Source organism: Propithecus coquereli, unplaced genomic scaffold (genome assembly GCF_000956105.1).
Source record: "Propithecus coquereli isolate 6110/MARCELLA unplaced genomic scaffold, Pcoq_1.0 Scaffold62, whole genome shotgun sequence".
In the NCBI taxonomy this organism is placed as follows: Eukaryota; Metazoa; Chordata; class Mammalia; order Primates; family Indriidae; genus Propithecus; species Propithecus coquereli.
The window spans coordinates 4,367,248-4,384,613 of NW_012152174.1; the positions used below are offsets into that span (position 1 = coordinate 4,367,248).

A 17,366-nucleotide genomic window follows, 5' to 3' on the forward strand; every position below is an offset into this window, starting at 1 on the left:
TGGGTGACTAAATCCTCACTCAAGTACATTTAATCTTCATAATTCCACGAGTATCATTATTTTGTACTTATCCATCAGATGAATCTTGTATAAACTCATTATAATCATTCAGTGTCACTGAAAGGTGAATTGCAGTGATCTACTGTTGTAATGACACTTTTTCCTCATGTTATGACACGCCTAGGAGGGACCTTGAGATCAAAGGCTGGTCGATCTTCAGTCCCATTTAGATTACTTTCTAGTTCTGTAATATTTCTACCCCTCATGTGCAAGGAACCATTCTAGAGGGGTTTCGTAAACATTATACATATCACTCTAGTATATGGTATTTAGATATAAATATTTTAAGCAGATGACCACTTTCTTGAGTTTGTATAAGAATGCCCCTCAGATTCCTGAGGAAGAGTTGGTCTCTCACAGCTTAAATCTCTTTGTGAGTTATTCAAAAAACACACCAAATGCCTTTCAGTAAGCAATATATGGGGCATGTTTTCAAAGGTAAAGCTGTCACATCTTTAACCACACAAAAAGCTCAATGACATAAAACAAAAACAAACGTCAGGAATGCATCAACTCTCCTACTGAGAGTGGGGCTGAATTCTAAATTGACCATGACTAGATCATTACTTTTCTTACCAACAGGTGGACTTCTCTTGGACTGTCTTGGTCGGGATACGTAATCTCTCTGTGAGTGTCAAACTTCTGACAGCATTGGAGCTTCGTCTGAACACAGTTAGCTCAGTGAACAGGGTGGAGAAGGGCTGAACTGAAGACAAGGACGTCACGGGACGGGCTCTGCAGTAAAGGGAAGCCTCAGGCAAGGGCAGCTTAGCCTGACCTGCTGCTACCTCATTTCCTGGGGTCTGTTATCTTGCTTGTTTTGCAGTAAAGAAACACGTTAGCTGATTTTTGTGAAATGACATCATGTACACAATTATTCATTGCAGAATCGTTTGTAACCGTGCAAGGGCGGAAAGACATAAAGCCCATCAGTAGAGGACTGGGTAACTAAATGATGTATATTCGTACACTAGAACAGCACACAGCTGTCAGTACAAAGGAATGAAGAAGCTGTTTGTATTCTGATATGGAAAGACCTCCTTATAAGTGCACAACATTAACGTTAGAACGCTACGTTGTATATTTAAAAAAAGGGAAAAAATAAATGAGGAAACAGAAGAAAGTAGTAACATTGGTTACCTCTAGAGAGGGAAATTGAGTGCTGGTGAATGGAATGGAAGACTTTTCACCTATGCCTTCCACATCTTTAGCATTTTCTATGATCAATATGTCTCACCTATACCAACACATACACACACATACACAGTTTTTTCCCACATATACTTTTCAAAGAAATAATTTATTGTGGGAAAATATACATATTTAAATCATTTGTAAATGTACAATTCGGTGGCATTAAATACATTCACAATACTATGTACCCATCACCACTATCTATACCCAAAACATTTTATCGTACCAAAAACTCCATATCCATGAAACAGTAACTCCCCCTTCTCCCTCCCCTCAGCCCCTGGGTCTAATTTCTGTCTATGAATTTGCCTATTCTGGGTCCCTTGTATAAATGGGAGCATACAATATTTGTTGTTCTCTTTCTTTTATTTTACTCTCCCATATTACACTCTCCCACAATTTTTTTTCTAAAGAAAACAGCTATCAACTGCGTAAACAAAGTTGTGAAAGTCTGAAATGTCTTTCATGTCCTTAGAAACAGAATGGATCTTGTGAAATGCGTGGACGTGCCTTGGATGAGGTAGCTCATGTCTCTGGTGTTTTCTAGAAACACCATTGTAATCTTTTGTTACCCAGCATGCTAATGCCCTCTTAATCTCAGAAACGAAGTCAAATAGATACCATTTTCCATGAGACTTGGCTCATATGTGGCAGGGCTCTTTAATCAGGGGCCCTAGAGGCCTTCAGAGAGTCCATGAATCTTTTCTGAAATTGTATGCAAATTTGTTGTGTGTTACCTTTCTGGAGAGAAGTTCTTTAGCATTCAGAGATTTTCAAAGTGGTCCATGATCCCAAAAACAAACAAAAAAAAGGCCAAGTACCATTGCTAAATAGGATAATTAATGCTGTCCTCTCCTGTGGAACATATGTAAAAGCCCTTTGTTCATCAACTAGTTTAAGTACATGATTAATGAACCCACACCAAAAGATGTCCCTGATATAGCCTTACAGAAGAAGTCTGTGACTTAAGAAAAGGATCCTTAAAATTTCCGTACTTAATAAAAATAACATGGCACATTTGATTTGGTGGCACACAGAAAAGATCAAAGCATCAGAGTACCTTAATACAAGATTATCATGTAAGGAGGTTGAGGTTTTTTCCATTCATTTCATAAATACTGAACACTTACTATGTGTCAGGTATAGTCTAAGTGCTCAGGATCCAGCAATTAATGACAGAATGTCTCTTCCCTTATGGGGCTTGCATCCTATCAGTAGGATTTATATATCTATTTATTTTTTTAGCTCAGCATATTATGGGGGTACAAATGTTTAGGTTAGGTATATTGCCCTTGCCCCACCCTCGTCAGAGCTTCAAGTGTGGCCATCCCCAGACGGTGTGCACCACACCCATTAGGTGTGAATATACCCATCTCCTCCTCCCCGCTCCCGCCTGCCCGATACCCAATGAATGTTATTACTATATATGCACTTAAGGGTTGATCAGTTAATACCAATTCAATGGTGAGTACATGTGGTGCTTGTTTTTCCATTCTTGGGATACTTAGTAGAATGGGCTCCAGCTCTATCCAGGATAATACAAGAGGTGCTAGATCACCATTGTTTTTTGTGGCTGAATAGAACTCCATCAGTAGGATTTAGACAATAAAGGAGTGAAAAAAGAAATAACACTTTTCAAATAACTGTAAGTGGTTCAGTCAAAGTGGATAGAGAGGGCCTGGAGATTTCACCTTTAGATGGGGTGGGTAGGGAATTCCTCTCTGGGGAGATGGCATGTGAGCTGACATCTGAAAGGCAAGAATGAGCCAGCCATGGAAAAGAGCTGGGAAAAGGCATTCCAGGCAGAGGGAACAGCGAAGGCACACGCTCCAGCCACAGGTGAGATGGGAGTTACTGAGTGCTACAGTGTGCTTGGGCCACCTGTCTCATCACACTTGGGGCTCACTCCTCTTCTTCCAGCCTTAGGTCTTTTACTCCCTTTTATTAATACATTTCGTCCATCATTTAGCTTCCAGCATGATTCCAGCCTTCAGTGTTCTTTCTCACTGCTCCAAAATCCACTTGAGCGCTTGATGCCATCACTGCCTTGCATGTGTGCAAACACCTCCGTGCCCCAAGCAAACAAACGTTGAGCTCTGAGAGAAGTGATGTCTGCTCCTGTGCGAAGGCTACTGTGGGCTGGAGAGAGCAGGGCCCAGCACAGAGGCCAGGAGAGTGGTATGGCCAGCTGGGCTAAGCCTCACATTCACAGGGATCCTCACATTTACATTTTGCCACTACGGTCACACATAGGGTATTACCTCATTTGGGGGTGTTAAAGATGCAATTTATTAAACATTTCAGTCTTTTAAGTATAGCATATGTCTAAAGCACACAATTACACCATAATTTTTTGTAATATTATGGGTTACATAGAAATGGGAAGTGGGCCAGGCTGCTTTTACCATGAAAGGCTTGAATATACAGAGGATGAGTTTTAGAGGATAGTTGCTTGAGATCAAATCCTGGCTCTAAATACTAGCTCTATAATATCTTGGCTGGATAACTTTTGGCAAATTTCTTAAGCAACTATGCTTAATAAATAGTTCTATGCATAGAGAGGAATTGTGTCCTGGCATAGAGTATAACAAGATCCTCTCCCATACCTAATTTAGATGAGATGCTGACAAGATCTTTGGACTTTTGAGTTGACACTGGAATGGAATGCGACTTTTGGGATCTTTGGATGTGTGAATCTGTTTTCCATGTGGGATGGACTCTCCCCTTGGGGGCAAGAGAGTAGACTGATATGCAGAATGGCTTCCCCAAAGACATCCATATCTAATTCCCAGAACCTAAGAATATGTTACCTCATGTAGCAAAATTGTGATTAAGGCTACAACGTTGAGGTGGAGACTATCTAATCCCATGAGTCCCTCAAAGTTGAAAAGCAAAGTGAATGAGGACTAAACCTGCCATTGCTGGCTTCGAAGATGGAGGAAGGAGCCCAAGTCAAGGAACACTGGCCGTCTTAAAGGAGTGCAGCCCTGACAACACCTTGATTTTAGTGCTGTGAAACAAGATTTCTGAATTACAGAGCTGTAGGATAATAAATCTGCATTGCTTTAAGCCGCTAAATTTGTGGTCCTGTGTTACATCAGCAGTAGAAAACACAGTATCTAATTCATTAAGGTTGTTTTTCAGAATTAAGTTTGCCAGTGTATTTAAACAATTTATAACAATGCCTAGTATGTAGTAAGCACTCAGTAAGTGTTAATATCCTTAAAGATGAGAGGAAGCTAAGATGTAAATAATTCTGAGATGATATAAACACAACTGATGATCTACATAGAAGCTATTTCCAGAGGACTTTACTGTCTAATTAAGTTTCCAGAGATAATACACTCTAAGATTATGATAAATATTCCTAAGAAAATTGCCTAAGGCAGGAGCAGCAAATTCAGATACTTAGGTGGACTTTGCAGGAAACAAATAATGGAAACGAGTGAGCTGGGGACTGCAGTAGGTTGAAGGGATGGCCGCACTTCAGGGGCAGATCCTAGCCTAGCTAGCAGATGACAATGAAAATGCAATGCAGACCCAGCACTCTAGATAATTCAAATTTTCAATAAGCTAGAAATCCTCACTTTCTATGAAATCCCTAGTTTTCAAATGTTGAAAAAAAACTCACATTTAAACACACACAGATACAAACACAATTTTCAGGCAGATTTGATCATGTCAATGAGCTACATTAGAGCCAGAGGTCCTCAGGCTGGTATCTCTGGCCAATTAACGAACACACATGAAGCCCAAAAAGGCAAGTTGCTTCTGAATGCATATTTTTGGCCCTCTCATATTCTGACATCATAAAAGCATTTTTCAGTGCTTTTGTTAACCTATTTAAATCTAAGAAACTACGATTTATGTGAAATTTTTTATCATGTTAATCAAGAAAGAAAACTTTGAATTGTGTTCAAATCCAGTTTTATTAAATCTGACAATTTTGATAGCAGTACAAAATCTGTCACTATGACCATGGACATGAGTTTGTTTTGGTTTGTCGTAGGTTTGGGAACCTGTACTTTTCTAAATCTTCTGCTCTTTATTTCATTACTAAATGGCAAAGTGCCTTAAGTTCCTCTATCTATTATTCATAGAAAAGGAATCTGTAAAATCAGACTGAAAAAATAAATTCCACAGATTTGAAAAAATTCTCTTTGAATATTAAGGACATACAAAGTATATTAAAGACAACTACATTTAGTCCTTCAGGTAACAAAGCAGGCATTTGATGTTTGTGGTTTCTTGGTTTTACTTGCTAAACGTGGTCAGAGACCAGAGTGTTTCCAAAAGCTACAAAAACCCTTATTGACACTCCAAGTATGGTTTCAATGGAATTAGAGGATAGAACTAGGAGAGCACTTAATTTGGCTTTTAAAAATCACAATACTTTTTTCTTCAATGGGATTTTTCTTCTGCAGTAGCTCAGGACACTATTTGCTTACTTAATGCCTTATAATTAGCATCTGCCTTACAGTAGATCTACGTATTGGCTTACTGAAGTGTATTACTGGACAGCAAGTGGTGGGTGAGCTTCCTGACCAAGGCAAACGTACAGCAGACCTTAAAGTACAATCTCAGGATTTGGTGCTCCTTAGTTGTTCTCCAGTGAACCTGAAGTTGTCTGTAAGAGAGAAAAAAAACAAAAACCCTATGTATGAATCTTTATGAAAGACATTTCAGCTTGTTCTAAGTAGCCCTGCTTTTCCAGCAGTGTATGAAAACTCAGGTATGGGAATGGAGCCTTGCTGTTTCGTTCCTGCGATAAGAACATCTCTTAGGGTCTGGAATATGGAAGACAAAGAAGAAGCAGGGCAGTGACTTGAAAATTCTGCCCCAGCTTCTCTCAAAGGCTTGCTTTCATAGGATTCATGAGGATTGTTTTCAGTCTGTTTTCATGCGTTGGCTATTCATGGACATTCCAATGACTAAATAGAGACCATTCCTCTAAAAGACCCATTTATTTCACCAGAGGTAAAGACTGCCCTACCACATTAGTGCTGGTTGCATTATTTTTAGGACGAAATTCTTGTTCCTCAAGAAGGAACATGTTAGTATAGTCTATTCTTAATTATTCGTGGTCTAAATAGCAGCACAACTCAAAAAGGAAAAGCAAACTTGGCAAATAAGATAGTTTTCTTTCGTTATACCACCAGACTAGGATCTCAACTTTATAAAGGTTAATAATGCAACTTATTTGGGTTGTCCCAGCAAATTAGCCCTAGGAACAGTAAGTCACAGCAATAGCAGTTATAGCAAATAATATAGTTTTCACTCTTATTTCCCAAATAAATGAAGAGAAAACATTTTCTTTAGGATTGAACATACATTTTGAAGTTTCTCAATAAATAATTCTTTGTATCTAATTTAATGGTATTTTGTAATAAACTGAAAATATAGTTTCCACAATTAAAGAAAAGAATTAAGATATATTGGGTCTTTCCCCTGAGTTAAGGTTCATCTCATTCTTCCAGAATATTAAAACTTAAGATATTCAAATAATATTCAGAATAACAAAAAGCAATGCCTACACTGTAATGGTGCCAACTCACAAAGCATTTAAATGTAGGAGAGAGAAATTGTACTTACAAATGGAGTTCTGATTCCAAATTCGCTATGGAATGTCATGGTAACTTTATTTTTATGCCCTGTTCTTTGATCAAAGGCATGGCACGTATCAAATGGTGGACTGTACAAGTGAAGGCTCACGGCAGGTTCTGTATGGCTGGTGTTTTCTACTCGATGTAAGCCAATGGAATCTAAATATCCAAGAGGGAAGAATACATGAAGGAACCTAGGTGATAGCTGTAGGCAAAATTTTTGTTAATCACCTAAAATCACAAATCAATTGTGATACATATGGAATTAATAGAAATTAACTTACTGAATTCCTATTTTTAAAATTTTTGTTCATTCTTTTTCTAGAGACAGAGTCTTGCTATATTGCCCAGGTTGGTCTCAAAGTTCTAGGCTCAAGTGAACCTCCCACCTCAGCCTCCTCAGTAGCTGGGACTACAGACTGGAACCACAAAGGCCTGGCTAATTTTTCTTTTTTTTGGTATTCTTTTTAGAGAGATGGGGTCTTGTTATGTTGCCCAGACTGATCTTGAGCTCTGAGCCTCAAGTGATCCTCTTGTCTCAGTCTCCTGAGTAGCTAGGACTACAGGTGTGAGCCACTGTGTCCGGCTTGAACTTCCGTTAACAGGTAGTAAGCGACATGTATGCATTAGCCCTCTGTTCCTTCTGGAAAATCTGCCCCAATTGCAGTAAAAGAATAAAAGATAGCAACATACAAAGAAAATTTTAAAAAGCAAAACATTAATAAAAATCTGAAAGCTTGAAAGTTAGGTGGATGGCTTTACACAGAGAAAGCTAAATTCTAGGCCATCTGCGGGGAAAGCCAAGAAATAACCTAATTCATATCTTGAAAATCCAAAGAGCTCAGGAATTGGCAGCACCATGTACTTTTGGAAATGACGGTGAAGAGGGGTCTAAAAATACCGGAACTGGTTGAAAGCATATGTAAGTAGCGTATCAATCCCTTTCACCAATTCTTCCTCCCAGAAGAAGACTGAGATGCAGTCTCTAGTAAGAGTACAACAGATCAACTTGGGACTGGTGGACACCAGGTGAAAAAAAAGGTGAATTAAACAAAAATCCACATATTGAATGGTAAAATCCCTGCCTTAGTCACTACCTAGCTGCCAGAATGCTACCCAACAGGATTTTTTTTTCTCAGACAAGAGATGGGAAGCAGCTTCTCAGAGAATCTGATTAGCTTAAGAAAAGGCCCTAAAGATATTATCACTGGGAGTTCCTCAAGGAAAAGGCTCTGCCAGATTATCGCAGAGTGAAATCCAGTGGATAAGCCCCATTCATGTGTTCAGAGCTACCCATTAACTTTTTTGTCCTTGGTTTTTAAATATTAGCACATAGATAGCCAAGGCCACCAGATATCTGAGCAAAGCCTCTAACAGGAAACAAGAGGCCAGAGAAGATGGAGAAAAGCAACTGGGAACAGCGACTACTCGGGAGAAGACTTAAACAAATCTATCATCGATGTCCTCAGAGGGATAAGAGAAAATACATAAAAGGGACCACAAAATAAAAAGAACTTTTAGAAATAGAAAACTGAATAGAAGGGTTCACAGAAGAAGCTGAGGAAGAGTCAAAGAACGAAAGGATGGAGATAAACAATAGGAAAGACAGAAAAAAAACTCAGAACTAGTTGAGGAGGTTCTACACAATATGAGTTTCAGAAACAGAGCAGGAAAAAAACCCAAAGAAATAACTTGAGAATATTTTCTTGAATTGAAGGACACGAATTTCCAGATTGAAAGAACCCAATGAGTACCCAGCACAATGAACGGGTCATCAAACAAGATACATCACTGTGAATTTCAGAATAGTGGGGACAGAGAGAAGGCACCAAAAGAGAAGATCTCAAAAGTTTCCAGAAAGAACAAATAGGTTTCAGAGAAAGATTCAAGAATCAGAAGCACCAGGTTTTTGACAAGAACACTGGGAACCAAGACAAAGAGATTACCTTCACAGTTCCAAGGGAAGATGTTTGCCAGGTCAGAAGCGATATCCAGGTAAATTATCATTTAAGTTTTAAGAGTTGAATACAGAGATTTTTAGATATATGAGGTCTCAAAAATTTACCTTCCATTAATCTTTCTCATAGAGCCATTGGAGGACACGCTCCACCAAAACAAGGGCATGAACCAAGGCGTGAAGAAAACATGAGATCAGGAAATGGGGTCCAACCGTGGGAGAGCGCGAAGGGAAAGCCTGGGATGATACAAAGGGAACCTCAGGATGCCAGCTGAGCCCTGGCCTAGAGATCATCCAGTCTGTACTGAAGCAGTCAAATGGCCCCAGGACAGATGTCTTCAAGAAGATTTTTTAAAAAGGACAATATACTCAATATTTTAAAAATACACTGAGAAAAATTTATACAGTGAAAAGAGAGTTTGAAGGATCAAGGAAGAGATTCAGTGTAATTAATGTAGGTACTCAATGTGGCTTTACGCTTTCTTCTTTATGATCTAGCTCCACGAGTGCTCATGATGAAGAACAGAAGATTTAGGTTCTACCCCCAGAGTGACTAGCTAGGCTACATTTGAACAAGTACAACTTCTAGGATCTTCAGTTTTCCTTATTTCTAAAAATGGGGCCTAATTCTCAGACCTGCAAACTCTTCAATCCTATAGCTTATTGCCTTCATAATACACTGGCTTAAGCACAATTTTGAACAAGGGTTCAACACCGGAAGTGCATACACCATCCAGTGCGTGCTGGACACTCGTGCAAGCAAAAACTTTGCAAAGACAAATTACCTATCCTTTAGAGATGTCCCTATTGTCAACACTCCAGCATTATCATTACATTTTGATCTTTGTCTCCTTTTCCTTTATGTTCATGGTGTACCCCATGGTGTGACCCTGGTCACAGTAGTACCGAAATTTTCTCGGTGATATTTATGGAGGGCAGTTAGGTCCAGGCCCTGTCACCCTTATGCCCATTACAATAGGAAACTTGGGCTCCTTGCCCCAATTCTCCCCTCTCCGCCACTCTGTATTGCACGCTGCTACCAAATCAATCAATATATTTCTAGTACAACTCTATCAGTGAAGTCCCTTACTTTAAGCTGGTCTTGGAGGCCCAGCTTTACTCTTCTGCTGCTCCCTTGTCCAAGCCCATTCTTCCTCCTTCATTCCTCCTTCCAATTTCTGAAGAGTTTCTACGATCGTGACTTCACTCATGTTCTTCCTTGTACTTAAAACATCCCTCCTCAGATCACTACGCACCTCTCCCCTAAGCCCCTACTTCTGTCATCTGTTAAAATCAGAGGTTAAGAATCGTGCTCTTTAAGTTATTTGGGTGATTAATCTACAGAAACATTTAGCATATCCCACCTAATATTTTATTGACTGTCACAATTTCACATAAAAACCAGAATTTCTAACTTCTATGGAAAAAGGAGTCAGGACAATCTTGCTGGAGCTGGGTGGCTACTGCTGCCCCCTCCGTGTGTCTTGCACTCTCCAGTTCATCCCGGTCCTCACCACGGCCTCATCCCTGGTCTGTATCACTTCCTTACCTGTTTGGATTCCATGGGCTTTGGCAGTGGAGATCCTAGAAAAAGCTTACCTATTCTTCAAGATTCAGTCTACTTTCACAACGACTCTGACTCCAGCTGCAAGTAATTTATTCTGAAAGGCTTTTGGCCTTATTGTGAATGGTACAAGCCACAAACTTGTTCTTGGAAAACTGGTGTGCCTTAAATATAGCAACCTTAAAATATTTGAGTAAATGAGTAACAGTTTTCTGCCACATAGGAAACTAATACTCTTGTGTTATGTGAAGGGGTGGGGGTAGGAATCTTCCCACACAATCTGAACTTTGTAAGTTTCTTGCACTTCTAATTACCTAACAAATTTAGGCCAATACTGGACTTTTATATATATGGAGAATGAACTGCTTTGCCAAAAAAAATAAATAGATCTCTATAATACTTTATAAGTGGGGATAGCATTCTGATGAAAAGCATGGGTTTTGGAATCAAACTGCTTAGGTTCAAATCCTGGTTGCAACTTAAAAGCTGAGTGACCTTGGACAAGTTATTTAATCTTCCTATGTGTTGGCAACCTCATCTATAAATGGGAATAAAAGATTATCTGTCCCATATAAGTTTTAATGAGCTTTTTGGAAAGTTACTATATTTTTTTAGAAATACAGAAGTTAATCACTGCTCAGGAAAAAGAATGAATTCTTGGTAAGATATCTCTAAACCACTGTCCAATAATGTGTCTTGCAGAATTTCCCCAGAGGATACTCTTTTAGGAATGCTATATGCATTTTAGAAAAACAGGGACTAGCTGGCATTCTTAATCACTTCCAGAACATTTCATTATATTTTCTAACACAAGACTCATGTTTCCAACTTGATCTTTTTTGTTGAAAGACTTTACTTATGTAAATTCATATTCGATTTTAACTGTCTTAAGTCTTGGCAGGCAAATAACTTTTCAGTGGACACTAATCTGCATGCACACGTTTTTAATAAATGACTCCAACCCAGGTACAAAGCCTTAAAAAACAAAACCCACTGTGTTTAGAGGTCATTTCCCAAGTATTTTTAACCATGACTCCATGATATATAAGTAACCAATATTAAGAGTTCAAAGTTTTTCCCACCTGCCCTTAGAAAAAGGATAAGATATTACCATTGATATAGGCACATTGGTTGTCCCTCAAGATTCTTTCAGACTTCTTGATCATTTCATTGGACTTTTTGTCAGGCCAGGCAAATAATGTTTCCTTTAGATTTCCCTGTAGCATCTTCAGAAAGCAGTGGGAGTCGGTGTGATCATGAATACTGCTATGTATACACAAATGACAAATGAACTCAGTAGATGGTCTGGTACCCAGACCCACAGCAACAGTTAGCCGAGAGCTGACACCTGCACACTGTCAACAGCACATCTCCCAGGCCAAATCCATTTTTGCTGGATTTTTAAAATGTCACCAATTTATAATTCAACATTGTTCAAGGCAAAGTAATAAAATAACATATCATCCATATCAACTCATATGAAGGGTAGTTATGATGCATACCCCTACAAAAGAACAGTTTTTTCAACCTTGTTGTAATACTACTTTGATAACAGAAACACAAAACCAGCAACATTTTACCTTCCCAAAATATAGCTTTTAATAACTCATTTAAGCTGGGCTAGGATTTGATTATGAAAGTACAATGGAGAAATTTTAGAAAGGATAATCATCTATAATAATGGCACCACACTGAGAAGATCACTTAACATTTAGTGTTTTTTCCCAAGGCTTTTTTTCTTTTCTTCTTTGGAGGGGTGGAGGAGGCATGCATATATGTGTTACTGTTATACTGTATATATAATATTAACATTTTGTAGATTTAGAGCACCCTACCTGTGATTACTTCCCAGTATTGCTGGGGAATAAAAAGTAAATCGGATGTGAGGAAAGAAAGAATTTATGTAATCTTAGAGTAAATAGCGTGTGTGTATGTTTGTGTGTGTATGTGTATGTGTATGTGTGTGTGTGTGTGTGTGTGTGTGTGTGTGTGTGTGTGTATGTATATATATTTTTTTTACAGACAGGGCTAGCTCTGTCACCCAGGCTGGAGTGCAGTGGCATGATCATAGCTCGCTGCAGCCTCTAACTCCTAGACTCAAGTGATCCTCCTGCCTTAGCCTCCTGGATAGCTGGGACTACAGCATGTGCCACAATGCCCAGCTAATTTTTAAATTTTTTGTAGAGACAGGGTCTCGCTATATTGCCCAGGCTGGTCTCAAACTCCTGGCCTCAAGCAGTCCTCCCACCTTGGCCTTCAAAAGTGCTGGATTACAGGTGTGAGCCACTGTGCCTAGCTGTAAATAGTATTTAATATATAAAGTAGTAGTAGCTGTAGGGTTGATTAAAATACATGAATCTTTATACATTTTTAGTATTTCCTATGTTGAATTCTATAAACCTATATGTGCAACTTAAGAAGAACTTGTTTCCTAAATCCATAGAACCTAGTCCAACTTCTGACATAATCTAATTTCAAAAATATTAAGAATGAATAGAAACAACTTCATTCAATATGAGTTAACAAATGTACTTTATAGATCTAGCTTTATAAAGCCTTGTGAATTTCTGTTTCCTTTCTCCCATATAAAAAAAAAAATTGGTCTGGATTGTTGTTTTTACCATTCTCAAAGATTGAGAATGATCTGTTTTAAAGGATAATAATTCTCAATTGATAATAAGACTGGCAAACGTACAAACTAAAGACAAGTTAAGGAACCAAGTTTCAAAGAATCAGTATTAGTTTAAGTTGCCTTCTAGGTAAAAAAAGAATTATCTAGAATGAACTTGAAATAGAAAGAAATTTTCTGAATTTGTGCAATGCTTTTTTCTAGCTCTAAATCTCCACACTTTGATCTTTGCTCCCACAATTGTTTACATTCCTCAAAGATCAAGTTTAAGAACAATTCCATATAAAGTTTGACTCCACAGAAAATTAAGAATGAGGTTGAGTTAAGGTGGTTACTTACCTCCTTTGATTTACTACTCATTTTGGGGACTGGTTTTAATACACATGATGTGTACCTGAACATACCCCTATGCTAATTCCCTTGAGGAGTTTACTGGGATTGGGGACATTGCAAATAATTATAAAATGAGATCTGTCAGTACTTGTAAGACCTGTGGCCAGGCTGCATATGCTAGCTGCATATGCTAGAAAAGATGCTCTAATAAATATGAATGAACAGCTGAATTACCTGCCATGTCCTTCACCCCAACATAGAATCATTAGATTAAATTTTCCATTTCCTTGATCCACAAGATTTCTGGTATACCTAAGAAAAGAATGCATTCAGAAGTTTGAATTGAGTTGCTGAAATAAGCACTGGTAATAATAGTGTGTCACAAAGTACAATTCATTCACAAATGTTCATATTTCTACCTCTAAGCAACTTTAAATGCGGTTTTCTAATTAGAAATTCAGCACAAATGAAAAATATTTTTTTCCACAGCTCATTTTGGACATTTCTGTATTTTGAATCACTGCATTTACAGAGGTAGCTACTCAGTTTTAACACATGATATAGGAAAGATAACGGGGGGGGCGGGGGGGGGGGCGCGGGGAAGCCATTTGACAGCCTCAGGCTGATAAAAAGAGTAAGTTTCTCAAAGAAAGCTTTTGCAAAGCACATTTTTGCTCCAGGCAAGAATGTTGCTATTGTTTTGGGTAGTTTTTTTCCCCCCTCTTTCCCTGTAGTTAAACCAGGACTTGAGAAACAAGCTTTCATTAAATAGCTCTTCTAGAATTCTCCCTAGTTAAGTCCAGACACAAACTACATTCAAAAGTGCTCACAATGAAAAGTTCTCCACAAATAGGGTGAAGGTTGACCTAACTATCAGAACAAAGGACATTACATTAGGAAAGTAAAGAACGTTGTAAACCTATTATAATTAGGAGAAACCAGTGTTTAAGGGAAACACACACACACACACACACACACACACACACACACGCACACGCACACGCACACACCCCTCAACAACAAAAAAGCCCCAACCAACCACCATAACCATGGTGGGTAGGGAGGAACAACTTTAAAGTTTCTATTGGTTCAAGGGGTGCTATTGACAGGTAATTAGCAAAGCTCGACAATTATGGTATTCATCTAGACTGTCATTTTTCAGGAAAGGAGTCTTTATTCCAGTTTCTTGGTAGTATTTGTCCCTTGGTCATCAATTTACTCAGTGTCCTGCATGCCCCTTCTGTCCTGTCCTAACTGGATCCTCCCCTTTCCTTCCCCAGGTGCTTGCAGAGCTTGATCCTTGAGGGAATTGCTTAGCAAGAGCTTTGTCTTCCTTACTTTGGAGCTCTTTATGACCTAGCAAGGGGCTGTGCACACAACCTTAAATTCATAGTAAACTGGGTTCCTGTACCATCTCCCTCCACAAGACTTAGGTTAATCTCTCTTGCTTCCCTGGGGCTTCTAGAAAATTTACTGGCTGGCCCACACTAGAATATATTCTGTCTTGGTTCTTCTGCACTGGTCCTCCCAAGGGTGAGAGATCAGAAGTTTTCACAGCACTGGGCATATATTCTATGCAAAAAAATACTATAGAATTCATTTCTGCTCTCCCTTCTCCCTCCTAACTGCCCAACTCAGAGAACTACGCCATTATCTTACGGAGCTGTGCCTCAGACACCTACCAAAAGATCAATCAATCTAATTGGATGCATTTTGAAAGGTTTATAGTTTGTCACTCAAGACTAATTTAACGCCCCTGGAAATATGCTCGTTCCAAAGATTAAGAGCTGTTACAGCCCATCCTGATTAATTAATTTCACTTGGCCAATAATTTATCTAGCCAGAAAAAACTATTAGAGTGTCCTGTGTCTGGAGGAAGTTTAGTAGTGATTTAGAGTGTGGGCTCTGGAACAACAATGCTAATTTGAACCCTGAAGCTGCTACTTGATAGAAGTAAGACCTTGTGCAGGTTATCTAACTTCTTCACTGCCTACTACTATTCCTCACCTGCAAAACTGAGATAAGAATGGTACCTAATTCATATATGTAAAGTGATTGGAACAGTACCTGGCCCACAACAAGCCCTCGATTACCTGGAGCAAATGCATAAAGATTTAAAAATCAGACTCTCTGATACCTTTATTGACAGCTACAGAAGAGCTTTACCATGAACTGCGTTGACAGGAACCAAAGAAATTTCCTAAAGCTACTTGCAAATGAAAATGGGATCCTAAGTGGGCTTCGCTTTTCTATTTCAAATCCTAAAATACAGTTGAACCAGCCCTTGCCAACAACACTTTACCAAACCCCCTGCTTGTTAAGAGGTGACTAATAGAAACTGCTCCCAAGGAAAACAATTCTTTCCTTATTCTTTTCTTTCAGCTATCCCGCTCTCCCAGCCGTCAACCCAACAAACCATACAGACCGAAGTGCTGGCTGCCTTTTGGAAAGAGCGAACCTCTCACCTTTCGGGATGATTGATTAAGTTTTACCTCTGGTCCCAGAGGATTGTAGGGAGCCAGTCCACCAGGACACCGCACCCAAGCAGGTCTGGGAAGCAAGGGCCTTCAGTTTACATTCCAATCCTCAGAACCACAGATAAGAGAAACCAGATCGTTCGGGGGCTGAAACAGCAGCGGTCGGTCGTTAATTTGTGAAACCTGACAGTGGATTTGAATGAGCCCGCAGTCGGCAAGGTTGAACTGGTTTAGAGAGGGGACAGCAGAAATTGAATAGTGGCTGCTGACCATCCCAGGACCCTATTGTACATGAGTAAAAATGCCTGTTGGAGGGTGCCTGGCTGCAGGTGACCGAAGGCGTAGTGATGGAGAACTGGGAATCGTGGGAATCGTGTCCTTCACCGTCACCTTTCTCCGATGGCTCAAGTAGTTCCCTGCCGGGAGCACCCTCCACTTGTCCCGCCCGTCGGTTCCTCAAGGTGCCTAGCGGGTCGGAACCCGAGTGCGGTCTCCCCGCACCTCCGCGTCCCGGGTTAACGACGGCTCGAGAGGAGAGGGCATTGCTCCCCAGGCCGCGGGCAGGAGTCGTGTTTTGGAAGCAGAAGAGTTTGCGGGCGAGGAGAGGCTAGAAAACCTCGCAGCCGCGCGGTGGCCTCCCTTCCCGGCGCCAGTCGGCTGTCTCCTGCCGAGGGCCAGCAAGGACAGTAGGAACCACCTTCCGCCCGCGTTGCGGCAGCAAAGCACGAAGCGCGTAGCGCCAGCCCCGTGGCCCGCGGCGATGGGGTGAGTGGGCGATGGGAGGGGGCTCGGCGGGCGCACTGAGAGGCCTGGGCTCCCCCGAGCCAGACCCCCACGTATGTGCCCCCCACGCCCGCTCCTCCTCCCACTGGGAGAGTGGGCACCGCTTAGCTTTAAGGATAGAGCGCGCCCACCTGTACTGATCGAACTTGGCGTACATGGCCCACTCGGCGGGGTCGCTCTCGTAGGCTTCCATGACGGCTTGCACTTCCTCCACGTTGATTTCGTCTCTGGCGAAGAGCTGGTGCAGGATGCGGATGAGATCAGCCAGGGTTCGCGGCTTTAGCACCTCGGTCTGCTCCATGCCGCGCGCGTCTCCCTGCCGGGCTGCGGTGGAGGAGCCGAGCGAGCGGAGGAGCTGGGGGCCCAGCAGCCCAGCTGCCGGCTAGACAGCTGCACACACACCCGGACACGCGCCTGCTGAAACGCCAGGAAACCCTCGCGAAGATATTTAGAGACCCACCCCCTGACAGCGCGGTGAATCCGAGCTTGCCAAAGGAACACTGCGTGCGCAAATCAAAACGAAATCTGCGGGGTTTACCGTCCCGGCCCTTTTTAAGCGCTTGGAGCGGGAATGTACCAACCATCTTCGTGGGGTGGAGCGAGGAGGACAGCGACCAGAGAAAGGCAACAGAGGCGGGGAGAAGGCGCGGACGAGACCGACGCGCGGAGCCCCGGGGTGCTGTGCGCTCTGAGCCTTCCCGGGAGTCCCGTTTTATCCGGCGTCCGCGCTCGCGGTGGGCTCTGTGCAATCTCTCACCCACCTGAA

The 17,366-nt window shown here is 41.0% G+C and overlaps 1 protein-coding gene across 1 annotated transcript; it reads right to left on the reverse strand.

Moving 5' to 3' along the window:
* Window positions 1-5,164: 5,164 nt before the first annotated feature.
* On the reverse strand, window positions 5,165-17,137 carry CDO1 (cysteine dioxygenase type 1). Its single transcript, XM_012659539.1, has 5 exons — window positions 16,732-17,137; window positions 13,575-13,652; window positions 11,490-11,644; window positions 6,847-7,016; window positions 5,165-5,881 (listed from the first exon to the last, which is right to left on the reverse strand). Exons 1-5 carry the CDS (start codon window positions 16,899-16,901, stop codon window positions 5,852-5,854), a joined length of 603 nt encoding a protein of 200 aa, XP_012514993.1. The 5' UTR covers window positions 16,902-17,137; the 3' UTR covers window positions 5,165-5,851.
* Window positions 17,138-17,366: the final 229 nt, after the last annotated feature.

Coding starts and splice junctions, on each gene's coding strand:
- CDO1 (XM_012659539.1), bottom strand. CDS start 16,901: ATGGAGCAGACCGAGGTGCTAAAGCCGCGAACCCTGGCTGATCTCATC. Junction 13,653..16,731: donor GCCAAGTTCGATCAGTACAG/GTGGGCGCGCTC, acceptor TTCTTTTCTTAG/GTATACCAGAAATCTTGTGG. Junction 7,017..11,489: donor CCAATGTGCCTATATCAATG/GTAATATCTTAT, acceptor TTGGATATTTAG/ATTCCATTGGCTTACATCGA.